We start from the raw sequence: 27,746 nt of genomic DNA on the forward strand, positions 1-27,746 counted from the left end.
GAAAGGTTTAAATATATTTAATAATAAATAAAAGAACAAGAAAACATGCAGTATATATTCACAGTAACATCAAAGTTCAAAACCACAGGAAATATTTAAAACAACGTTGCAGGACAGTCTCAAATAAATAAAAGAGAATATCTAAACTAAGCTTTGCTGCATTCCTGACTGTATCTAAGAGAATTACTAATCCCAAGAAACGTACTTATAGAGCAGCAAGGCAGATATGGTGGATGGTTCCTGTTATGTCCAAGACAGAATACGGAATGCTGTGTCTCTCCAAGAGACCTTTCAAATTAATATCTCAAATGTTACTGCTGGGATAGCTTGCAGAATGACATAATTTCTTGTCATCTGACTCTATCCTAGGTGAAACCTCCACTGCTGAAAGTTAGCAGTATTTACCATCTACCTGTGAAAATACATAGACCTCATATCTTTGGCAGATGCTGGAAGTCATAAAAATGTTAACATTCCTTCACACTTACAACTAGTAATCATTTCACTTTAAAGACAATACAGAGAGCTCCCTGGTGTAGACATTCTGTCTCTAGCTGCCATAAAGTAATTTAATTTCAGCTATTTTTTTGAAAATTATTAAACTGAGGTTACCCTCCTGTATCCCATTTTCCACTATTAAAATATATACATTTAAACAGTTACAGTAGTGCATGTACATTTCTGTTCTTTTCTAGTAGGGCACACTGTGGATCCATTTTAAACACAAGCATTTTGCAAATACCCTTTTCAGCAAACGTCTGTACAAACAAGGTTGATATACACATAACGTACAATTCTAATACATTTGTAACACAAGCATTTTACACAAATTATTTCGATATTCACCAATGACATATAATTATTTACAAAATTCCAGATAGTTGTGCTGGCAGTATCTCCTTTCATGACAGGGTCTACTTTGTTTTATTGAGTTTTCAAAACTTCGAAACCTATATGGCTGAGACCATATGTTTGAAGTTTTGAAACTTCAAACACTTTGCATTGAGATCGCTGTATAGCACGGAAAGGGAGCTTTACCAAGTTCCTCACTGTAGTGCGATCTCATAGTTGCTATATCTAATCAGCAGGGTGTGTGGGGGTGCAGGGGGGCTTGCCCCCCCTGGAAAAATGTGAAGGTAACCTTTTTTTGTGTTCTTTTACTGTTATTATTGCAGTTTCAAAACTTCAATCATATGGCCTTTGCCATATGGATTTCAAAGTTTTGAAACTTCGATAAAACAAAGTAGACCCATATATATATATATATATATATATATATATATATATATATATATATATATATATATACGTACACATACGTGTGTGTGTGTGTGTGAATAACTTGTCTTTATTAAGCTACATGTCAGTAATACCACATTGCTTGTCTTTTGTTCTATGATCGTTAATTTTTTTTTTTTTAGACTGTGGCAGTAACAAGCTATTTTATATAAAATATATACTGTATACGCATAGTTGGGATCTTAATACCATGGATGGAATTGCTCATTATCTTTGTGGTGTAAAATATCAAAGACTAGTAGTAAGGAGCCCTTCATGAATACAATGGAGTTTGCAGCAGTTATTTTACAAATCATAACAGTTGATGTTCTTCATGTTTCACTGTTGCAGTCATCACATTTGTGTTATCTGCCTGCAGGTAGCCCTCAGTCGGCCAGAATACCAGAGTCTTGGGATTTCTGCATCGGATGCTGTTCCCTATTCCATGATGTCAGGACATTAGGGGTATAAAACATGCAGCCGATGCCATTACATCAGCTTTTCTTGCTGGGCCAGAGCCCGAAGCAGAAGCTGTTTGCAAGTGCCGGTCGGCCACTACCTGAAATTTTCATTGTTCGAGTTTCAGACCTGAAGTCGTTTAAAGCTAAGTACCCCATTGGGGATCCTTTTTTCTTGCTCTAACCGATGTCAGAAAAAGTTAACAATTGTCTTGCCTGTGGAAAGCAAATACCTCACAGAGATTTTCACTCTTACTAGGTCACATATTTAGGCCCAGACCACGACGTTCCTTGCTGTAGGTTTTGTGCCCTGTTTAATGCCCAAACTATTCATTGTAGGGCTATCTTTGTCACTAAATTATTTCGCTCTCCGTATTCTGAAATGGCTTCGACAAGCCATCTGACTACCGATCTTGCAAAAAAAAACATAAGGATAAAGGCAGACACAGACCGCATAGGCCAGTACTCAGTGAGGCGCTTTCGCTGCCCCTGATACCTGCTTCTACAGATTTGGAGGTCTCTGCTGAGACCCATTCTGAGTCCAGTATACCGCAAGAAGCTTCTTCAACTATGGAACCTGTGGATGTCTATACCTTGGATGGTCCGGAGCTGCTGTGCAGGCACCGGCTTCTGAGGGTGTATTCTGACCTTCCAGTGTTCATATTAAACCAACTTCTTCATTTGTGACTAAAACTACCAAGTTTCTCAGGCCCAGAGTTAACACTACGCCTAGAAAACCGATAACTAAAGCACATGCTCAAGCCCCCATGCCACATAAACAAATGCTTAGAAAGGCTGAAGACCTTATAACTTTAATTAGGGGAAGCCAGCCTTCCCCCTCTATAAGACAAAGGATGGATTTTCCTTCTGATTCTACAGACTGTGAGTCCGATGGCTGTGATCCCTCTGATTACCAGGACATTCCCTTATCTACCTATGAGGATTCAGATGCCGAAGATTCCATTTCCTCCACCTCCCCTCCAGAGGACTTTTCTTTTGGTGAAACCTTGCATACCTTAAGAGAGCATTTCCGCTGGGAATGCCGGGACTACCCACAGTCCAAAGAGAGACTCAGAGAATTGTTAGACTTGCCTCAGCACAAGCCTCTTGCTATACCCCCTGTCCTGGATATTGTAGATGAAGTCTTCATGGAATCCAGTCTTACTCCTGATACTTTACCACCATCTCCTAGGAAACCCTGACAGGTACTACAGAGTACCTGCCTCATACAAATTTCTTTTTAAGAATCCCACTGCGGATCCAGAGACCTTTTCCCAGGGACCTAAAGGTATTAAGGCTACTACAGCCAAAAACCCTACCCCTTCGGACAGGAATTCTAGAGCTTTAGATAGATGGGGTAAGAAGGTATATACCTCTGCAACTCTTGCCATAAGGGCTTAAAGTGCCACTTTCTCATGTTGAAGTACCAGCAGCATATTATGGAACTAATTAAACAGAAAATGTTGTTGCTTCCAGATTGTGCAGAGAATAAAGATTCACAAGAGTTAATGCATTCTGCAAACCAAGTTAGTAAACATACTTTGCAGTGTGGCTTTCATGCCTTAGAAGCAGCTCGCATGGCTGCTGTCACTGGGTCTGCACTGAGAAGGCATGCTTGGCTGAAGGAACAAACCTTGCTCAGACAATGTCAAAGCAAAATTACTAGATCCTGCATTAAACCAGGAATGTTTGTTTGGCACAAAAGCAGAAGAAGGTCTTAAAAAAAATGGAGGAAAAAGCTAAATCTATGCAAACTGTGAAAGATTTTTTACAGGTACAGCCACCTAGATTCTGTAGGCATTGGCCTACAAAAAAACATTTTCCAGACCCTCTCAGGCTTCTCAGTCCGAGCCCAGGGGCAGCGGACCACCAAGACTACAGTATCAGGGTATGCAGAGATCTAAGCAATGGAGTGCTCCCACCTCAAAAACAGGGAGTGGTAAGCCCCCCCCCCTTATGGAATAAGTTCACAATGACTTGTCTATTATCTTTCTCAGCCATGCCCAAGTATTGGCACCTCTAGGAGGAAAACTCTCCCTGAATGCAAAAAATGGGATGTCCATTACCCAGGACCAATGGGTCCTAAGCATTGAATCGTAGGGATACATATTCTATTTCCTCTCACTGCCAGCCCCAAGCGGGTTGCCAGAACTTCCTTCAAACCAGTGGTCAGAGACTCAAAAGCAAGTACTTTCTCTTCTCAGTATCAGGGCTTTTCAATCTGTTCCAATACAGCAAAGGGGACAGGGTTTCTATTCCAGACTGTTTCTGTTACCCAGAAAAGAGAGCTCATGGTGCCCCATCCTGGATCTGTCCATTCTCAACACCTCCCGTGTGGTCCCAAAATTCAAAATGCTTACACTTCTACAGCTGCTTTCTATGCTAGCCAAGGACTCCTGGCTAGTCACCCTAGACTTAAAAGAAGCTTATCGGCACATCCCCATAAGGGAATCTTGCAGGAAAAATCTACATTTCAGGGTGGGCTCTATGAATTATCAGTTCTCTGCACTTCCCTTTGGCTTATCTACTGCACCCAGGGTATTCACAAAGTGCCTGCCTCCAACCATTGCATACTGCAGGCAGAGAAATATTCAAGTTTACCCATACTTGGATGATTGCCTGATTCAGGCAGACATTCAGGAATTGCTATTTTAACATCTAGCATTTGTTAAGAGACTTCTAACTTTCCTGGGGTACACCATCAATGAAAAGAAATCACAACTGGTGCCCAGCCAACAGATTGTATTCCTGGGAGCAAGCTTGAACACAACTTCCCAGATGGCATTCCTCAATCCAGAAAAGCAGGTTCATTTGAAAAATTACTTCAAGCTAATGGCCACCAAGACCCAGCTATCTGAAAAGAAAAATACCACAAGCCCTAGGGTTCATGGCCTCAAGCATTCTACTGTTTCCATATGCAAGACTGCATATGAGGAAACTTTAGTGGTACTTAAAAAGTCTCTGGTGTCAACACTCTCAGGAGTTGGAAACACTGATTCCTATCATTCCTTCTCTAAGGGCAGAGTTCCTTTGGTGGGCAGAGGCTTGCAACCACAACAAGGAACTTCCTTTCACTCAACCCCTCGCCACCCAAATCCTGACAACAGGTGCATCAGTCAATGCATGGGGGGCTCACATGGTGGGCAAATGCATTCCAGGCAAATGGAGCCCAGGACAAATTCACCTGCACATCAATCAAAAAGAAATGTTAGCTGTACAGAATGCTCTGACAGCCTTCAAATACCTTATCCTTCCAGGACAACTCTTGATAAAGGCAAACAACACCACAGTTATGTGGTACATAAACAAGCAGGGGGAAATCTCATTCCTACCCACTATGCAGGTTAGCCATGGCACTGTGGAACACAGCATTGAGCATCCAAGTGCACCTGCAAGCTCAATTCCTGCCAGGCAAACAAAATTCACTGGCAGATGACAAGCCGAAGTCTACTGGACCCACACGAGTGGAAACTGGAACCCAACTCTTTCAAACTTCTAATCAACAGGTGGGGACCACCAGAGCTGGACCTCTTTGCCTCCTCCCAAAACCATCAATTGAGCAAATTTTGCACACGAAATCTCCACAGCCAAGCATGGCGAGTAGATGCTATATCCTTTACATGCCAAAACCTCTCAATTTGTCTTTCACCCTTTGCCCTTACTTTCAAAAATACTACTGAAGATCAAGCAGGACAGACCAAGGACAATCCTTATTGCACCAGACTGACCACGCCAGCACTGGTACCCACTTCTACACAGTTTGACAGCAGTGCCACCCTGGCACCTACATCAGACCCCCCCTCCCTGCTGTCCCAGCAGGAGAGACAGATTTTGCATCCTCAGCTGCAAACTATGAACCTTGCAGCCTGGCTTATTCCCTGAACACACCACCAGCAACCCTCAGCAAACGGGTGCTGGATGTCACCCTTGAGGCCACAAGGCCTAGTACTAGGAAATCCTATTCAGAAAAATGTAATAGATACTGTTCTTGGAGCCAGTCTCTAGGAAAGGGCACTGCCGTGCCCTCCTTACCAATAATTCTAGATTACCGAGCAGAGCTGCTCCACAAAGGCCCTTCCTTCTCATCAATTAAGATTCAGGCCTCGGCCTTCTCAGCTGATTACAATATGGAGCCATCTCTCTTTTCTCACCCTCTGTTCCCTCAGTTCCTGAGAGGAGCTAACTATTTAAGACCCCCGGGGAGAGCTCCCACCCCTGCCTGGAACCTTAACTTTGCACTAGAGAAGCTCACGCTTCCTTCCCCCTTTTGAACCTGCTGCTACAGCAGAGTTAAAATTCCTCTCTTGGAAAACAGCCTTACTTCTAGCCATCACTTCAGCAAGAAGAGTGTCTGAGCTACAGGCACTAATGGCCGTGGAATCCTTCCTTATTTTCCAGGCTGACAGGGCCTCCATCAGCACTAACTCATCATTTATGCCCAAGATGGTATCCACTGGGGCTTTAAACCAATCCATCCATTTACCAACCTTTTTCCCTAATCCTCATAATAAAAGAGGAGAGGATATACTGCACTACTTGGATGTGCGCAGACAGCTCAAGTTCTACCTTGACAGGACTAGGCCTTTCAGAAAATCTGACCAGCTGCTAGTCAGCTTTGCTACAGGGGCAGAGGGCAAGGCCATTTCAAAGCAAACCATTTCTAAATGGATAGCACTCTGCATCCATTTCTGCTATGAACATCATGGAAAACCTACCACACAGGGGATCAGAACTCATTCCACTAGGGCTACCTCAACTAGTACAGCATTTCTCAGGGGAGTCCCTACCAGCGACATCCTGGAAGCTGCAAACTGGAGTTCTGTACACACCATCACCAATCATTACCACTTACTGGACTTTTCTAAATCCAGAGCTGGATTTGACTCAGCAGTCTTACAAGGCCTGCTAGCCAGCCCTAATTCTTCTTGACTGCCTCCACCCTTACTCAGCTTTGGGAATCAACCCAAGTGTGATGACTGCAACAGTGAAACACGAAGAACATAGTACAGTTGTGTACACTTACCATAAATGTAGATGTTCGAGTGTATTCACTGTTGCAGTCCTGGTTACCCTCCCTCCAGCCACCTGACTTTTCTAGACTTTCTACCTATCCTCTTTTTGGCCATTTCTTATGGCCATAGTATTTACTTTTTACTGGAGGTGTTCCACACCATGCAATTGCTTCCTATTTTGGGGGCTCCTGACATCTGGGTCAAGAAAAACTGATGTAATGGCGTCAGTTGCGTGTTTTATATCCCTGACGTCATGGAAGAGGCAACAGCATCCAACGCAGAAATCCCAAGATTCTGGTATTCGGGCTGACTGAGGGCTACCTGCAGGCAGATATCCCAAGTGTGATGACTGCAACAGTGAATACACTCCAACATCTACATTTATGGTAAGTGTACACAGCTATACTTTGCTTACAAACAGACTGGTATATTTTGTGAAGAGGAAAGATGTCCTCATTTATGTAATTGCATTATTAATTTCTTAGTACTTTACCTAGTCTGGATACACCTTATCCTATGCTTGTGCTGACTGGTCCTCAGGCCTGTGGAAAGAGAGAACTTGCTCACAGACTTTGTCGGGAATTCAGTGATTTCTTTGCCTATGGGTAAGTCAAGCTTGCATTTACCTGAATTAAAAATGTCTTCACATGATATAGTATAATATACATTTTAAGTACCATCAATTTGTTATTTTAAATCATTTACATCTATGTATGGATTGCATTGCTGCAAAAAAATGTACACTTTATGTTCTATGGAGGATAAGAAAATTGAAACACTTGGTGTAGAACAAACTGAGCATGTCAGAAGAAAGAGGGTCTAGTTACTGCAAACTTTTAACCATGTCAGCAGGTTATTTTATAAACATCCACAGGCACCACCAAGGATGAATACCAGTAGTTCAGATGTAAAAACACAGCTTTAATAAAAACAAACCAAAGACACATACACTAGTGACATTAACATTCGTAACTGATACGTTTTCATTTAAAATACTTCCTCAGATGTGGACTGACTTCTATTTCTTTATTTTGGTACCTAGGTGAACTTTATTGGAATTTTACAGATTCTGTCTGCGCATGTTTATGCATTTTGCTGAAACTGTTTGATAGCTGGAACATGTGAATGCATTAAAATCTATCAGCTAGGCTGCTTAAAACTGCATTTCTTCTAGTTTCTCATCTGCAGTCTGATCATTGTAACATTACAAATGCTGAATTGGGAAAAGGATGTTTTCACTAACCTATTTTTACGACATTGACATATTTCGTTTTAGATATTTAGTACTGTTCTAATGAATAACTCCATTCACAGATATTGGTAGTAAACAGCTTTTTATTGGATAACTGGCAGTGGTCTGATAGATAATGCTTGTTATTTTCACTTATATTTTGTTATAAAAATGCCTGGATATATTTTTTCGAAGAGACATTACTGACTGGTTCTGTCACCCACACGTGTGATTTCTAATAAATATTGAAAATCTATTAAGACTGTTTATTTATTTAATTAATTTTTAAATTTTCTTAACAGTCCCAACTTACTGAATAACATTGTGGTGTTAATTTATGAGAAGTTAAACAATGTAGTTGGTATCTGTGTGAGCTTTGTGATTTTATTAGTGCATGAAAACTTTATCTGGATTTTATAACTTAGAAAAATTTACTGGCAAATGTAACTTCTCTGAATGAAAAATCAGGACAATATTTTACTTCTTGTCAACTTCATGCGGTACTGTATAACTCACTAAAATATAGGAAAAAGTACTATTCAATAAGCTGTAATACAAGACAAAGGATAAATATATGCTTCAAGTGTCTTGAGGGAGATTAAATTAGAAGCTAACTGCCTTTAACTGCTTAGAGTACACAGTAATTTTCACAGAACCTAACCTCTGGGAATGCATTATAATAGGTCATGCGAAAAATAGTTAAACAGAGTGGTGCAGCGGTTAGCGTTGTCGCCTCATAGCAAGAGGTTCCCTGGTTCAATCCTTGGCCGGGGTGCCTTCTGTGTGGAGTCTGCATGTCCTCCCTGTGGTTGCCTGGGTTTCCTCCAGGTGCTCCAGTTTCCTCCCACATCCCAAAGACATGCTGTAGGTGGATTGGACACTCTAAATTGGCCTAGGTGTGAGTGCATGTGTGTGTGCCTTCTGTGGAAGGTTGGGCGCTGGGCTGGCAACTCGACACTGTAAAACTGCACTGCCAATCATGAGCGGACAGGTGATCCGCTGTGGCAACCCCTAACCGGGAAAAGCTGAAAGAAGAAGACTGATTCAGGAATATTGTGTTATAAACGTATGGGTTACTGTAAATTTAGTCGATCCCTGTTTGATCAACACAAGTTTAATCTAAAAAGTATCTAAACATCAGTTATTGATACAAGTCAGAACCATGAAAGTTTAGAAATAAAACAGTTTTGCCCCAGTGCTTAAATATACCAACTCCAAGAACACACAATAGCAGGAAAAGCATATTTTCCAAGTTGGTTGAGTGAGACCAGTTCACTAGGTGGGACAAGATTAGTGAAATAATTCATAATGAAAGGCTGTTACTGAAAACTAATTCTTCATTCATTCCATCTGAAAATTAATGTAGGGGATTAAGGCTCTGAGCTGTTAATGAACTGCTTCTTGTAGTCCAGTATACAGGGTCCATCTCCATTTGCCTTCTGTCAGGCAGTGCTCCATGGTTGCATCTGAAAAAGGACACTGGTATCTATTGGACTTACACAGCAAATGAATAAAATAAGAAAAAATCATTCCATATGTTGTTTTAGCAATATCCCTGAATCAGTCTGTTGAGCTACTGTTTCTTTATCCATATTACCAAAATATAGAGCATTTTGTACATTTGCTAGATGTGCATAGACAATTCAGGTACCATACAGAATGATTTTATGAGCTCAGAAAGACTGATTGCTCCAGAAAAGGAAATAAGGCCTGTCAGTAAGTAGATTATTTCTAAATTCTTTGCCTATTCTATTTCCTTTAGCTGTGCAAAAATAATAAACCTTTACAAGATGTATTTAGGGCATATTCTTCTAGGGCAACAGGAACATTAACAGCATGCTTCAGAAATGGTTCTGCACAAGACATTTTTAAAGCTTTCACAAAGGCTACAGTAAATTTATTTATTTTATTTATTTATTTATTTTATTTATTGCAGTTGGTTTACCAGGATAGTCCATTGGGCCATTGAAGAACCCGTTTTCAATGGAGTCCTGGGGAGAAAAGCTCCAAAAAGAAAAATAAATGTACATTACAGTAATTATTAGGTACATAATATAAAAGAACATGAGCTCCAAAAAAGAAAATAAATGTGCATTACAGTAAATATATATGTACATACTATAAAAGAACATAAGCAAAACATAATTGTACTTAAAATTTGACAGTGACATTCTTGGTACAGGCTAACGAAGGAATAAAAGCAAAAATATAAATGCATTTTAATGAACAAACATAGTAGAAGAATAGAATAGAATGGTAGTACAGGGAAAGGTAGAGTTGGTTATGAGGGGTGGGTACAAGAGCATTCCCATTGAGATGCTAGGTGTAAGAAAAGTGACTTCTTGAAGGAAGAGTGGTTGGAAGTAGTGCGGATGTTTGGTGGTAGTGAGTTCCAGAGGCGAGCAAGGCTGAAGGAAAGGAGGTTTTTGCCTGGGGGATGATTTGGTTTGTGGACCTGTAGTAGATTTTGATTATTAGACCTTAGAACTCTATTTGGATGGTGCATTATAAAGGCAGAGGAGAGGGAGGGACAGTTGGGGGGGTTTAGAATAAGCTTGTGGGCTAGATTTAGTTGAGTATAAGCAAGATAGTTGGGAAGTTCTAACCATTTTTAGTTTATGGAGGGAGAGACAGTGGTGAGTGGAAGACTTATGGGTGGTAGCGAATCTAGCTATTTTGTTATAGCAAGAGGTGAGCTGTTTTTTTAAGGAGCACTGAAGATTAGTAAGTAGTGGGGCACCATAGAGGAGGGAGGGAATGAGGAAGGAAGTAGCTAGAGTGATTTTAGTGGTAGGTGTGAGGTAGACATTTTGTCTATATAGCATGCCAAGTTTTTGATGTGTTTTTTTGATGTTCTTTTGTAGGTGGGAATTAAATTTGAGTTGGTTGTCAATATGGACCCCAAGAAGTTTGGTCTCTGACACTATTTCAAGAGGAGAGTTATTTTGACTGGTAACTAAGAGTGAGTTTATGTTGGGGGGAGGGAGTTTGGAGGGAGTAAATAACATTAATTTGGTCTTGGTGGCATTGAGAGCTAGATGATTGCAAAGCATCCATTGCTCTGTGGAAGAGAAGGCGTCTTGAGTAAGTTTTTGTAGGGTGGAGATAGAAGAGGCAGAGCAGATGATAGTAGAATCATCTGCATATTAGATAATGCTAGAGAAAGGGATAGATTTGTGGAAGTCATTGATAAAGATGTTGAAGAGAAGAGGGCCCAATATGGAGCCTTGGGGGACTCCGGTAGGAGTGCTTAGGAAGGAGGAAGTTGCTTTCTTCCATTTTACAGCTTGATTTCTGTTGGATAGATAGCTAGAGAACCAGTTCAGAGAGGAGGAGGATAGGTAGAGTTTGGAGAGTTTAGTTAAGAGCAGGTTGTGAGAGATAGTGTCGAAGGCTTTGGAAAGATCAAGAAGTAAGGTGGAAACAATTTGTCCAGAGTCTCGGGCTTTATTTACTATTTCAAGGAAGGAGAGAAGGGCAGTCATGGTGCTATGATTGGGTCTGAAGCCATGCTGTGTGGGGGTTATCAGGTTGTTGTCTAGGAGATGAGGAAGGAGTTGGATTTGCACACATTTTTCAAGGATTTTTGAAATGGGGGACAGGATGGCTATGGGTCAAAAATTGGTTGTGTTATTATTGTTGCCTCCTTTGTGTAATGGTATAATAAAGGCTTGTTTCCAAATTTGGGGATCTGTGCCTTCTAGTAGGGAGCGGTTAATTAGGATGCTAATTGGGTAGGCCAGACTTTCGGCAGCAATGTTAAGAAAGTAAGATGGGATATTATCAGGAGCATTGGTACATGGTTTCAGTTTATGGAGGAGTTTCTTAATAGTAGTAGTAGGAATGGGATTTAAAGTGAAGATAGTGCATTCGGGTGGTGTTGAGTTTTGGGGTGATATGGGTGAGGATAGGATTTGTGTGGAAGAGGAATTGGTGGATTGGGAGTAGGGAGTTGATGGAGAGATTGTGGGGGTGAGTGATGGAGTATTAGAAGATGGGGAGGAGGTAGAGAATGAAGAGGTTAGTTTTGAAATAGAGTCAATAAAGAAGGTATTAAATTGGGTGGCTAAATCTAGTTCTGGAGCATTTGGATCTGGGGTAGGAGTATCTGGTTTGCTGGGGTGGAGGAGAGTGGAGATTCCTTTCCAGAATTTTTGAGGGTTATTTTTGTTTTGGTTTTGGAGTGTAGTGAAATAGTTTTGTCGATCAAATGAGAAGTTTCTTAGCTTTATTGCGGAGCAGTTTGTATTCGTTGAGGAGTGGGGTTGTCTTATGTTTTTGGTAGCGTGCCCATACTTTGTCTCTTTGTCTCATGAAGGATAGAGTAGTTTTAGATAGCCAGGGGGCTGATTTGGTTTTTATTCTCTTAGTCCGTAGGGGAGCTTGGGAGTCAAGTAATTTTAAGAATGTAGAGTTGAAGTATGAGACTGCGTTGTCTAGAGGTAATGTTTTTAGACAAGCCCAGTTTACTGCATTTAGTGAGTTTGAAAAGGTTATTGGGTTGAAGTTTTTTTGATTGCGGATAGTAATGATGTTGTGGGTCCGTTGAAGGATAGTTGGAAGTCGCTGGGTAAAGGTGGGTAAGTGATCACCTAGTGGGTCGGGAAGGGTGCCACTTTTGGTAAAATAGTGAGGATGGGAGACTAGGATCCAGTCCAGTATACTCCCATTAGAGGGGTTTTTGGCTGGATGAGTAGGCAAGTTGATCAGTTGTGAGAAATGGTAGAGGTTGATATTAGTGTTGTTTGAAGGAGCTTGGATAAGGGTCCAGTTAATGTTTACGTCTCCTAGGATTATGGTTTCATTGCTAATGTTACTGGATAGCCAAGAAAGGATAAGTTCAAGTGTAGAGATATTGTCACCTGGAGGGATATAGAGGGAGGCTATACATATTTGTTTATGGTTATTGATTTGTAATATAGTAAGGAGAAGTTCAGTGTTGTTGAAGTGTGGGATAGGTTTGTTGTAGGGAGAAACTACTAGGGAGGAGGAATATATAAGGGCTACTCCTCCGCCTTTTTTGAGAGGTCTGTCTTTTCTTATGATGGAGTAGTTTGGGGGAACTACTTCAGAGTCCTTAATATGTGGTTTCAACCAGGTTTCAGAAATAGTCAAGATGTCCGGTTTGTTGTGTGTAAGCCAAGCATGAAGGTTGGGGACTTTGTTAACGATACTTTGTGAGTTTAAGGAGGTGAATAGTAAGGATTTAGTTGTGTTGGTTATAGTGGCAGGGCCTGGGTTGGGATGGATGTCACCTGATAAGAGAGTACTGATCAGGTGTTGTATGTAATAGTTTAGGTTAATAGACAGCAGGGTTCTGAGATTGGGGTTTATTGTGAATTGTGGGGATTTGCTAGTGCCTATAGGAATTGAGATAGTGTGATGGGGATAAGTTTGAATCGAAAAAGAAGTAGGTTGTCTGAGTGATAAAGATAGGAGGAAATGGGTGAGTATGATTGTAGTGGAGGTGAATTGTGGTGGTTGGTTATATGAAAGGAATGGGAGCTGAAGCAAATAGTAGGCTGGGAGAGATGGTGTAAGTAAGATAAGGAGAGGAGAAGTATTAGTGAAGGGAAGATGGAGGAGTATTTAGAGAGCATGTTGTGAAAAGTAACAGTAGCACAGTGATAGAATATGATGATGTGATAGTGTTCAATCTCGCCGTTTGTTCTTACACATGGGTTCGGAGCCGATCCTCGGCTCCGTGCCGGCCTCTTGCAAGCTCTGCATCGAGAAGAAGCTCGAGACAATCTAATACCCACAATCCCCCTCTGCCTTTACCTCAGATCTAGTTTGCCGCTGCTGCATACGCATCGTTGGGAGCTAGCTCGAGAGTTTCTAAGCTAAGATATAACTTTTTTTGTTGTATTTTATTAAGGATTCTAGTCTAGTTGATATTATCAGTGTTAACAAGTGTGATTGTGTTGTGGTTCCGTTAATTCTTTGGTACCGTTAACCTTATTTATCGGTATTTTTGTATGGGGGCCTAGACCCTTGATATCTTACCATATTGAGACAAATTTTACGGATTTGACAATTACTCGATTGTGACTAACTTTTGGATTTGACTGTGTTTTCTGGAGTTGTCTTTTATTCTACAATGTCTGAGAAGGCAAAGTCTGGTTTCAAGCGTTGCCAGTGTGGCCAAAAATGTCGGTCACTGACAACCATAGTTCCTCGTCTACTGCCTTGGCCCTCTCCACTTACAAGAGGATTGCTCCATCTGTCACTCTTTTAGTGGGAGGGTCATGACAGATAGGCAGGAAACTGATGGACAGAGGTCTATTGAAACCGGCTTTCCAAGAGGCTTTGGATGCTTCTGACCAGGCATGAAGTCCTCTAAGGAATCGAGCGTCGGAGCCTAAGTCATCGGCTCCGAGCTCTTCTTCAAAGGTTAGATCACGGTTCCACAGACTTGGGGCCGAGTGTTCAACTGGTATCGGTTCCTGAGCCTCGAGTCTTGGAACCAGTGATGGAGCTCCCTCCTTCGGCCATATTGAGGTCGGCTCCGTCTTGGTTCCTTCGACCCGTTCTTCCTCCAAACTTCGGATGTCGATGTGGATCGCGTGGTGCAGAAGTTGTTGGAGCATTGCCCTCTCTAAACTTATTTGGTTTCCACCCAGTTGGTGTCGAAACTTGAAGGCCTTCCTGTATCTCCATCCATTCCTCCTCCGAGACCGATTCAGTCTTTGGAGCGGAAGAGGCTGATCTACTGATTGTGGAGCCCTCGGGTCCAGAACCGTCTTTTCTCGGTCTGTTCCCCTCACCTCGACTCCGTCGGACCAGTACCGAGTCTCGGAGCCGGCGGTCTGTTCTTGGTTCCGGGGCGAGTCGAACCGGCGTGTCGGTTCCAACTCTCCCCTCGGGGCCTGATCGATTCGGCTCCGTCCTCGGGTCGATGCCTTCAGTGCCGTGTCGGGATTCTTCCCATTTCTTGGACCGGAGACTCTTGATCACGGGACCGGGGCGTTCGACCTGATGAGGAAGGTGTTGTCTACCCAGACAACCACATCAGTGGAAGCAGTTTCTCCTCCCCATAAAGGGCCTTTGTCTTCATCTGCACCCACGGCCACATCCAAGCGTCGGGCACCAGTGCCTCAGCCACCCCTGGAGGTGCCCCTCTTCCTCCGAGGCTTCTTCGGATGCTCCCCACGAAGAAGTCCCTAGGAAGAGATTGTGTAAGAGGAGACACTTGGATTCTCCACAGGAATCCTTGACATCTGATACTGACTTAGATGAGTCAGAGGGTCCCCTAAGTCACCTTCAGAAGATGTCTCTTTTCAGACATTTTGGAGATCCTGAAACAGAGAGGTGACTGGCAGTCCCTTCCCCCTTCTGAGGATGAGTCAGTTCTGCTGAAGGCATTTGGTGCTCGCCCTTCCTCCTCCTGGGTCACTCCGCCGACGAACTAATGGAACTTATTGCTCGAAGGGCGTGGGAGACTCCTGACACAGTGGAACCTGTTCCAAGAAAACCGAACAAGTACATCACAGCACCTCAGGATAAGTCCTACCTTACAAAAGGAGTTCCAGTAGACGCTATGGTGGTGGCTGCAGCCACGAAAAGGAGATGTCGGAGTCTTCTTCGTCTGTCCATCCGCCTAATAAAGACTCTAGGGCGATGGATAGATATCGGAAGCGCATTTTTAGTTCAGCGGCTGTTTCCATGCTGTCCCTGAACTATTTGACCCATTTTACCGTCTGCAGAGGGATCTAGTCAAAGAGTTGGGAGATACCCTCCAGGGTACTACAGATGCAGCTGTCTCAGAGAAAGTGACAGCAACTTAATACCCTAACATCGATTGTTAACTTCGTCCATGAGGCTGATTTCCTCGCGGCGAAGGTTCGAGTAGGGCAGCAACTTCAGCGATTGCTCTTCGTAGACAATCCTGGATGCGCCTATGCTCCTTTGGCGGAAGCCTTCAAGTCTTCCTTTACAACGCCCCATTTGGCGGTGCCACTCTTTTTGGCCCCAAGGTAAAGGAGACCCTTACCGGTGTGAACAAGAGGAAAGACTCTGTCTGCTGTAGTCCGTTTTCCACCCCAACCAGACCGTACCCCAAAGGCAGCGTGGTGGGAAAATGTGGTTTAAAACCCCAAGGGTCTTTCTCAGGCACACAGGGTGATGCCCCTCTAGAGGCAGAGGAGGGCAGAGGTGGAAGAGCCGCCCTGGCGGCAGAGGTCCGCAACATCAAGGTGACAGGGAAACACTCCCTGGTAAACCTTTCCAGCACTCCTGAGAGGAGGCCCGACTGTCCTGCTCTGGAGGCAGTGGGAATTCGCAGCTTTATACCCTCAGGCCTGGCAAGATATAACTACAGACAAGTGGGTAAAAGCGTAGTTACCAGAGGTTACTCCATACCCTTCCTATCCTATCCCATTCCAAAGAAAAGACTCCCAGATGTACCGCCCCATCTGCGAGCCAGCAGCTTTAGAAATTTCAAAGCTGCTAGAAAAAAGTCATCCAGCCAGTCCCAGCGGACCAGCAAGGATTCGGGACTTACTCAAGGTTCTTTTTAGTTCCAAAGAAAACAGGGGACTGGAGGCCCATTCTAGACCTAAGCTACCTCAATACTTTCGTCAAGAAAGAAAAGTTTCGAATGGTCACGCTTCAATCGATCCTTCCATTCTTACAGAAGGAGTGGATGTGCTCAATAGATCTAGAGGGCATACTACCACATCAAAATGGCCAGGGCATCCAGAGATCATTTGCGCTTCCGGCTGGGAGCCAGTCACTTTCAATTTCGAGCCCTGCCCTTTGGTCTGACCTCAGCCCCCAGGGTCTTCACCAAATGTATGGCAGTGGTAGCGTCTCACTTGAGGCGTCAGGGATTCAGGTGTTTCCATTATCTGGACGACTGGCTCCTTCGGCCACCACCGGCGTCAACTACTGCAGGCCAGAGACTATGTTCTTCAACTGTGTGTTCACCTAGGGATCTCCGTAAATTTGGAAAATCCTTACTTCAGCCATCACAAAATATCTTGTTCATAGGAGCAGAGTTAGACACCGTCAATTAATTCTGAGGCTTCCCAGAAAGGATATTATCACTGCAGACTCACATCGTCTTCTACTCTTGTCAAGGAAATCTCCTGCAAAACTAGTACTAAAGGTGTTGGGCCTCATGTCAGCCTCCTTATTGCAATTCCCTGGGAAGGCTGCACATGAGAGTCCTACAATAGCTACTGTTTGCTCAATGGTCATTTCAACAACTACCTCTAACACGAGATTCTTATAACAAAGACTTGCAAAACAGATCTAAACTGGTGGCTTCAAGCGTGCAACCTTTCCAGGAGGCCGTTTGTGCTACGCCCACAGTTCGGTGACCACGGACGCTTCCCTGATAGGGTGGGGGCATCTTTCAGGGACAGACAGTCCAAGGCGAATGGACCAATTTGGAGTACAATCTGCACATCAATGTTCTAGAGTTGAGGGCAGTGTTTCTAGCGTTGCAACACTTTGCTCCCCTTCTTCCTCTAGGGACTATTGCAGTTCAGACGGACAACATGTCGGTAGTCTGGTACATAAACAAACAAGGGAACCAAGTCCTATCATCTATGCAGAGAGGCCATGAGAATTTGGCAGTGGGGAGTCCACGGTCGCTTTCTAATAGCAACGCACATCCGGGGTCATCCAGCGTCATAGCCGACAGGCTGAACAGAACAATTCTGTTACCGCAGTGGTCTCTAAAACAGTCAGTGGCGAAAAGGATTTTCAACCTTCCTGCGACCTGTTTGCGTCTCCAATGAATGCCAAATGCAGGAGCTACTTTGCCCTATTACCCCTCAGGAAGTCCCCAGGGGCGCACTGGTTTCTGATTGGCCCCGGGACTCCTATCGCATTTCCCCATTTCCTCTGATATCGAAGTTTCTCCAGAAAGCCAGGAACCTACACAGGGCGATAATCCTCATTGCTCCATTCTGGCCTCGTCAAATTTGCTTTCCCTTCCTCAAAATTCACTGCATTAGGGGACCCTGGATTCTGGACTCAGAGCCAGATCTATTGACTCACTCGTCAGGGGTTCCCCATCCAGCTCCTGTCACTCCATCTAGCAGCTTGGCTGCTCCAATTCTTAGCCAGGTCTGATCTTTTGTCACCAGCAGTCCAGGATATATTAGTGGCCATAAAGCTTCCACTACTAAAACATATACTAGCAAATGGAAGCGTTTGTATTCTGGGAATACACACCATGTGGATCCTTTATAGCTCCTTTGAATAAGATATTAGAGTTCTTAACAGACTTATTTCATCAGGGTGCTTCTCCTGCTACTCTAAGAGTTCAATTGGCTGCCATTTGAATTTCCATGTGGAAGAATGTGGAGCTCTATTATGGCTCACAGACTTTGTAAAGCCTTTTTAAAGGAGTTTTTCATATTAGACCACGGTCAGATCTCCTCGTCACCTTGGAGCCTAAACTTGTTGCTATCTAAATTAATGTTGCCCCTTTTGAACCTGCCTCTTCTTGCCCATTAAAATTTTTGTCCTGGAAAACTCTCTTTCTGGTAGCCATTACTTCTGCTAGACAAGTGTCTGAACTTCAGGCTCTCTCCATCAAGCACCCTTATTTGATCTTTCACTCTGACAGAGTTTCTCTTGGAACCAATTCATCCTTCCTTCCTAAAGTATGTTCTATTAACAATATTAATCAGTCCATTGAATTACCCACTTTCTTCAAAAACCACTCCAACAAAATGGAGTATATGTTACACAAATTGGATGTTCACAGACAGCTAAGGTTTTATTTGGATAGAACAAAGATCACAGGAAAACAGATCAACTCTTTGTGGCTTTTGCTGATAGCAGGAAAGGACTTGCAGTTACCAAAGAACTCTTTCTAAATGGTTAGATTGTATAATCTATGTCTGATTCTGCAAATCAACCTTTACACAAACCCAAAGGACATTCCACAAGGTCAATATCGTCTTTGGCTCATGCAGCTCGCCTACCTCTGGATGCTATTTGTGCGGCTGCTACCTGGTCTAAGCCACATACATTTATTTCTCATTATAAAGTAGACAAGGTTTCTAGAGACAGGGCAACCTTTGGTTCCACTGTGCTCAAGAACGTCCTCCGTGAGTTCCTCAGGATCAAGGAGCTAGGGCGCTACCCATGTGTAAGAACAAATGGCGAGATTGAACACTATCACATATAGAAGTTATGTCCTTACCATAACGTTCCATGTGGAGTGTTCATCTCTACAGCTTGTTCCCACCCTCCACCCTTAGGAAGAACGTTCTTTGATGCCTGGCCAGAAGCATTTTTGCTACTGTTATTATTCTGTGTACATCGTGGTTTACACATATATTTTATATGTGTCTGTTTATATATGTATAGGTGTATAGCATGAATGTGCTATTATGTAGATTGGTTTGCTTGCAAACTAGATCTGAGGTAAAGGCAGAGGGGGATTGTGGGTATTAGATTGTCTCGAGCTTCTTCTCGATGCAGAGCTTGCAAGAGGAGGATCGGCTCGGACCCATGTAAGAACAAAGGCGAGATGAACACTCCACATGGAACGTTATGGTAAGGACATAACTTCTATTTAGTGTAAGGGAGATAGTATTATATAGAGAGAGTGTATGATATATAAGAAGTGAAGGAGAGTAGTATTAGATATAGAGGGTGTGGTCTAGAAGAGGGAGTGGAGTAGGATTGGTTAATTAGATGAGAATGGGGAGGAGAAAGAAAGTTAGTTTTGGCGGGAAAGAGGGAAGGTGTGTTTAGGGAACTGAGTACTGATTGGAGTAGAATGGAAGTGGGAGTGGATTGTTGGAGGGATAAATGTAGAGGTGCAGGGGGCGGGTGGGATTTGGGGGCAGGGTAGGGGAGCGGAGCTAGAAGAACAGTCCAATGGTAAGACAAGCTTTAGGATGGCTGTGCTACAAGTGACCCAATAACTGTCCGCTTCATATAGTTATCCAAATATTGCAAGTGAATCTTCATCAGAATTGTGCTTGTCCCTTTTTAATTTCTCCCAAGAATTTTGGGTTTGTAATACCATGATGGGAATGGACCCGATTCTTAAGTCAAAGTATGATTAAAGTTATGGAATTAGTGTTGATGTTAGCCAAAAGTGCTCTTTGCAGCACCTGCAATGTGCCCTGAATTGACTCCATCTGCAATTTCATACAGAGTTACATGTATCAGTAACATATCTAAGTACAACTGTAAATTCTTTTTTATGAGACCCAGTGCTACTTTTAGTATTGGAACTATCTGGGTATCCTTCTTCCACCTTGCCCTTGTTTCTGCCTACAAATCCTGGTATTTTAGGACTTTATGTCTCTCTGTACACAAGATACTGTAATCACCGGGTGTAGCTCTTTCAATGATCAATACTATTTTTGTCTTCTTTTCATGGGCTACTATATCCTGTTTTCTCTCATCTATTTTGTGAACTGTTGGTAATGGGTGATCCCATGTGATATAAACTTCATCATTTTATATAATGCTTTGTGGCTTACATTTCCAATGCTTCTCAGCTACTTCAGTATTATAACATTTGTACAATCCCCAATGCAGTAGTCTTGCCACATTATTATGCCTTTCCGTATACAGGCCTTCTGCCATTAGTATATCACACCCAGCAGTAGGATTTGCGACTGTTTCCAATTCTGTTTTACAAAACCTGCATTTGTCTGTTTCTCAGACATGCTGAATGGACTTTGTAAACCAACGTGCATGTAGTCCACTATCCTAGGCCACCAGTAGTAACATTTCATCTTTTGGTTTAAATTCACCTCTCCTTAACCATTCCTGCGTTAGATCCAGATCAACATGAAGTTGTTCCAGACTTTTTTTGTAGTTGCAACTATATTTATGTATTTTCCATATTTCTTGCCTTCTCATCTGATCCTTCTCCTTATTATTATTCCTTCTTTTGTTTTTTTGGAGCTTTCAGTTGCTGCCTAATTTTTATGTTTTTATGGTTTGATTTCCATTCCAGCTTGACACTGATATGCTACTGATAAACTAAAAAGGGAAGTCATTGTAGACTTGTTCTCCTTATATTTAAAACTTTCACGATGCTTGGATCTCCTATATAAGGGTTGCTTGTGAGTGACCCTCTATGAAGAAAATAGTATAGTTTTGTAAGACATTTATCTTAAGACTAGATCTTAGAAATTTTGGTGTAATAATAAAGGTATCTTCCCCACAGCCTTTCAGAGTAGTTGTGTATCCTTGAAGTACAAGTTTTTATTTAAGTGTTTACAGATCTCCTAGGATGCTTCCAATAGTCACATTATTATATCAAGACTAATAGCTTGCAGCAAACAGACTGGGTGGGAGGGGGAGAGGTTCAAACAGTGGAAGGTACGTACTAGTACTACCGATTATATAAAACCATGTCATGCACAATTACAGTTCCACTGAACATTGACATGAAAACATCATTATCCCTCCCAAGAATAAAGACACAACTGGTAAAACTCCAGCCCGGAGAAGAATGCTATAGAAGGCAAATGCAATGGTTTACTATTGCAATGGTCTCTCCTTAAAGATTTATTTTTATTGTAAGCATCTTACACAATTGTACTTTCTACAGAAATTTCCAAATTCACATGGTAAAAATAAAAGCATTCACAACAAGCTTGACAAAATCAGTGCCCTTCTTTCTTTAAAGTCCATGTTCTACTTGCAATTACAGAATCTTGGCTCAGACATAGTGACCCCAACTTAAACAATTTCTTCAAAGACTGTAAATACCACATTGATTCATTCTCTGGTCTTGGTGCTGGAGGTAGTCTTAGTCACCTTCACAGATCAACTCTCAACCTGTTGGTAGAAGCACAAGCCAATCCCACTAGTGGCCATGAAACTAACCGGATTCTTACTAAACATCTGACCAAGGGCTACCATCATCTCCATGTTACAGTTGATAGTTTCCTTCCCCTGTGTGTCTGGCAAAATTCGCAGCTCTGATGAATAACATCCTGACCAGCACCCTTCCAGACAGTCACATAATTACCCTTGGGGAATTCACATTAAATTTCTTAGGATCACTGCACCTTAACATCCCAGAGCTCTTTGCCAGACTTATATTCCTTCATAAGGTAATATGCTTACCAGACCTAAATTTTAAATTAACCATCACTCATGTCTTGACTTCATAATTATATCCCACCCAAACAAATATCTCCAGTGTCATAAATCAGCTACCCACCTTCATGTACTACTGCCTTTTAACATTTCACTTACAACATTTAAAAATAAAATATTCCCCTATAGTTATCTCCTACAGACCAAAAGCTCCCCAAAAATAACTAGAGTGAAAGCCCATCTTGCAACAATAGATTGGTTCCCAATTCTCAATGTCACCTATTAAAACTCTGCTGCCAGCTCATTCTTACAAATAAAATGTCTATAACCTCGTAGCATAATATCCAGGCAATTTACTCAAGCAACCAGATCAGTTGAACAATAACGCTGAATACAGTCAAAATCCAAAAATAATTTGATTTTTTTTTTAAATTATTCTTACAACTTTTACTAAAACACATACTCTCCCGTAATCTCTAGGCTATTTAAACATAGCTAGACTGACAGGCTTTCAAAAGAGTTGAAAACTCTAATGCATTTACATGACAAAGTTTGGAAATTTTGGAAAAATGACCCCATTCATAACCCAGGGGAGCAATACATGAAGTTGCGGAACATTACTAAACAAGCCACACATAGCCATAAAGTTAATTACCTCTAATAAAAACAAATCACCCTAGTTCACTCTTGCAAACATTTCTGGCATGAGATAAATAACATCTATGGTAGAAATCCACCGAAAAAGGTTTCCTTGTTCTATTGGAGCCATAGCATTCTTAAAATGATACACTATTTAAACATACTAGTAAATACATCCATCCCAACCCAGGCCCTGAATACCAAGATAGAACCAAACGCAAGTAACCACTCGCAAACCACACACTGTACAGCCAAGGAACAATTCCAGCCTGCTATTAAAATCCACAAGTTATTTTATTAACCAACAGGGTTAAGCGCTTTCACTCGTATCACACGAGCTTCATCAGAACAAAGTGCAATCTCCAAAAAAACTTTTTAAATACATGTAAATTGGCGCCAAAATCTTCTTAAAGCCATAGCATTCTTAAAATGATACACTATTTAAACATACTAGTAAATACAATAAAATCAATAGAATTTTCTTATAGTAAATGCATCATCATGTATCAACACACAAAATTAATATTTAAAAAATCATGACTTAGAAAATCTATAATACAAATACATTTGTTTAATATAGGGTTCAATATTTCAACATCAAAGCAGGTTTAACTGTAATGTAATCATTGATACCTGGTGCAGTCATAGCATCAGTATATAACTGCCACCAGTATTCTCTATAAGCTAACACATTTTTAATGTTACCTCCCCTAGGATCAACACTAACTGTTTCCAATATTGCAAACTTAAAATAATGTGTGGGACCCTCCTTGTTGATATGCCTAAAAAGAGCATTCTTATTATCCTTTGTTTTAATGCTGTAACCATGGGCATAAATTCTTTTTTTGAACTGTCTTTGAGTTCTTCCTATATAATTAGCAGAACAGCACATACATTTAGCCAGGTAAATAATCATACTAGTATTACAGTTTCCTTTCCTAAACCTAACACAAGTCTTATTAATGTTATCCAAAATGATATTACTTACATCTAAGATGTCCTTGCACTGGTTGCATGCCCCACATTTTTTAGTATGGGTGCCAGTGGTCAAACTAGTTTTAATATTACTTTCAAAAGATGTTTCAAGTTCCTACCCATTTTGTAAACAAACCTTGGTTTTGACCAAGGGTAGTCATTATATCGTTGTCAGTATAAAACAGATCCCAATTCTTATTCATAATATTTTTTACTGCATTTGAGTGAGGACCATATTCAATAATACATGCTCTGTTAAACTTGTTGGTGTCTACAGTATCCAGTTCATTAATGTTGGTAACAGTAACAGTCACATCATTGCTGCTTGTACCTAATAGAGGTGTATATTTCTTACCCCACTGACTAATGACATATTTACTAGTGTCCATCAACAGTTTTTCGTCATATCCTCTTTCTCTAAATAAATTAGTGATGAACGTGACTTCCTCTATCATATCTGCATAATCAGATGTCATTCTAAGTGCACGAACAAGCTGTCCTTTGAATATATTGTTTTTAAGTTTATCAGGGTGGTTGCTACTATATTCTACATATGAATTTGTAAAGGTGCTCTTTCTATGTATCCTGGATTTAAATCTCTCCCCATAATATGATATCATAGTGTCCAAATAAGCTACTCCTGTTTGATTACATTCAAAGGTGAATTTCAAAAATGTAGAACTATTATTCAGGTATGTGACAAAATCAGCCAAAGAGTTGTAGTCACCATTCCATAAAATATAGATATCATCTAGATAACGGGAGTAGTAAACTATATTGTCAGAATACTTACTGTCAAATATATGAGTCTCCTCCCAATCTAATAACACCAAATTGGCGTATATGGGGGCACAAGCTGCCCCCATAGCTACACCTTGTGTTTGCCTGAACAATTCACCCTCGAAAAATATGTAGTTGTAATCGAGTACGATGTTCATCAACTCTGATAATAGTCTTATCCTATCCCAGCTCATTTTTGTATGTTTAACCATACTGTTAGTGAAAGCGGTGATCCCTTCACTATGAGGGATACATGAGAACAAGTCAACTACATCAATAGATGACATAATTAGATTTTGACATTTGGTGTCAGTGGGAAAGTTCTTCAAAAATATCCAGGAATCCTTTACCAGATGTTTAATTTCCAAATATATGGATTTAAGAAAAGTATCTATAACCACCCCTATGGGAAAAGTTTTTGACTTACTCCCTGAAATAATAGGGCGAAAAGGAGGTTCTAGTATATTTTTGTGCACTTTAGGGATGCCAACTATGGTAGCCATAAATGGAAATTCAACAGACATGAATTTGTGTAGATCAACAGTAATTCTACCTTCCGTCAAAAAATCATCCAAAAACATGTCTATCCTTCTGTATGCTGTATGTACTTCATTAATTGACAAAACTTCATAATTTCCTGAACTGTGCAAAATGTCATGTACAATAGTGCTATATGAAAAAACATCAAATAATACGATACCTCCGCCCTTATCAGGTTTCATTATGCGTAGACTTTTATTATGCCGTAACTCATCAAGTAATCTCTGTTCCTCTAATGTAAGATTTCTATTCACTTTTTTATTTTTGGCTATATTGTTGTATCTATATAATTCCCTGGAAACTTTATTTTCATACACCTGTACCAGTGTGTTATTAACTGGTATAAAAACACTTTTTTTCTTTAATTTCCTCTGCTGTACTGTGGTATCAATCCGGTCACCAAACATCAAAGCCAAGTTTAGCTTTCTAGTATATAGCTTAAGTTCATTTAGGCTGTCAACAATATTAAAATTAGTAGTAGGCATGAAATTCATACCTTTGGAGAGAAGACTGAAGTATGTGGGGTCTAATTGAATATTACAATAGTTAAATATCTTAAAATTATTATACTCATGGGTAATTCCATCCCGTAGAATGGCATTAAACTCCTGTATACCTTGAGTATCTGTCTCACTATTCAATATTTCTTCTTCCATCCACCCCCCTGTTTCCATTTCGGAACATACCTTCTCTTGGATTTCTGAAAAAAATCATTATCACATCCATCTGTATGATTTACTTCCTGCTCTACTAAATCATTACCAAAATTGTTTCCCCTAGTGTAAAAATTGTCTTTGTTACCCCATTTATACATATCATGACGTAAATATTGATCTGTATCCCTATTCACCTTTTTATTTTTCCTCTCAAATGCTTTTTTTGCTTTAAATTCAGCTGACTCAAATTGTTTATAGTACAAATTTTCCCATTGTGAGAAAGCTAAGTCCTGTATTATCGCTTGGTTGATCCTTTCAACCTCAGCCATAATTCTACATAATTTCATGTCATTATACTTAATTAAAAGCTTCATGAAATCAAATCCAAAAGTGTCAAACAAATCATTAAACTCCTTTTTAGTTTCACTAGTAATATCAATACCAATGGGTTCCTTGTAAAAACGTAAACCCGTAGGTACAATTTTGAGAGACATACAATGTGTTAAATAAGCGCTGTCTAACTTAACAGCGTTTATAGTATTCAACTTCTTACCAAATAAATAGATAGTATCCTTCAAGTTGCCTTGAAATTCCATACATTGGTTAACATTGCCTCTACCATTGTTACTAAAATTACAGTCTTTGGTGAAAAAGTCCTTTAAATTATACTGTCTTTTACTCTGTGTAGCAGTAATGTTACTTGGATTTTGAACAGTACCTGTAGATCTTGGTTGACTGTTAGAAACCTGGCTGTAAGTGCGCACAGGTTGAGTTGATTTAGGCTTAGTGCCAGTCCTTCTCGCTTCCTCAGTAAGATTTATAAAAGAAAAATCAAACGTGAAATCTTTAGTGTCCAGTTTGTTGTTGTCCACTCTTCCCACAGAGCATGGTAAATCTATATTATACCCACGTTTAAAATTTTCTTTTTGTCCATTTGGGATGTCCGGGGAAGAAGTGGTGGGTGTAACTGTTCGTAATTCCCCTTCAGTTTGTTCGACGCCAACTTCCGTAAGTGCAATATGTTTGCCGGTGTTACAGTCTAACAGGCAATGCGATTCATTGCCTAACAAACTTCCTTCAGGCTTGTTGCTGGTAGCGTTCTTGCAAAACAGTGTCAGTAACTTGGATACCTCCCCACGTAGTGCATTCAAGTCGGCTCTGAGCTCCGCAAGTTCACTACTATTGCTGGGTAAGGCAGAACCGGTAGAGCTGCGAGTAGTATCCATCCACAACTTCAGAAACAGCGTTTAAACGAACAACTGGTGAATACCAAGATAGAACCAAACGCAAGTAACCACTCGCAAACCACACACTGTACAGCCAAGGAACAATTCCAGCCTGCTATTAAAATCCACAAGTTATTTTATTAACCAACAGGGTTAAGCGCTTTCACTCGTATCACACGAGCTTCATCAGAACAAAGTGCAATCTCCAAAAAAACTTTTTAAATACATGTAAATTGGCGCCAAAATCTTCTTAAAGCCATAGCATTCTTAAAATGATACACTATTTAAACATACTAGTAAATACAATAAAATCAATAGAATTTTCTTATAGTAAATGCATCATCATGTATCAACACACAAAATTAATATTTAAAAAATCATGACTTAGAAAATCTATAATACAAATACATTTGTTTAATATAGGGTTCAATATTTCAACATCAAAGCAGGTTTAACTGTAATGTAATCATTGATACCTGGTGCAGTCATAGCATCAGTATATAACTGCCACCAGTATTCTCTATAAGCTAACACATTTTTAATGTTACCTCCCCTAGGATCAACACTAACTGTTTCCAATATTGCAAACTTAAAATAATGTGTGGGACCCTCCTTGTTGATATGCCTAAATAGATACATAGAAAGAGCACCTTTACAAATTCATATGTAGAATATAGTAGCAACCACCCTGATAAACTTAAAAACAATATATTCAAAGGACAGCTTGCTCGTGCATAGAATGACATCTGATTATGCAGATATGATAGAGGAAGTCACGTTCATCACTAATTTATTTAGAGAAAGAGGATATGACGAAAAACTGTTGATGGACACTAGTAAATATGTCATTAGTCAGTGGGGTAAGAAATATACACCTCTATTAGGTACAAGCAGCAATGATGTGACTGTTACTG

General features: G+C 40.8%; 1 protein-coding gene across 3 annotated transcripts in view; it reads left to right on the forward strand.

Annotated features, from left to right (window-relative positions):
- The window catches only part of LRGUK (leucine rich repeats and guanylate kinase domain containing), a 1,953,320-nt gene that overhangs the window by 1,046,262 nt on the left and 879,312 nt on the right, over positions 1 to 27,746 (forward strand). For all 3 annotated transcript variants that reach the window (XM_044088664.1, XM_044088665.1, XM_044088666.1), the window contains one exon: positions 7,234 to 7,353. In XM_044088664.1, coding sequence (XP_043944599.1) covers positions 7,234 to 7,353 — 120 coding nt within the window. The remainder of the gene's footprint in view (positions 1 to 7,233; positions 7,354 to 27,746) is intronic.

This window comes from Protopterus annectens, chromosome 11.part0 (genome assembly GCF_019279795.1).
Source record: "Protopterus annectens isolate FY-2018-M chromosome 11.part0, PAN1.0, whole genome shotgun sequence".
NCBI lineage: Eukaryota > Metazoa > Chordata > Ceratodontiformes > Protopteridae > Protopterus > Protopterus annectens.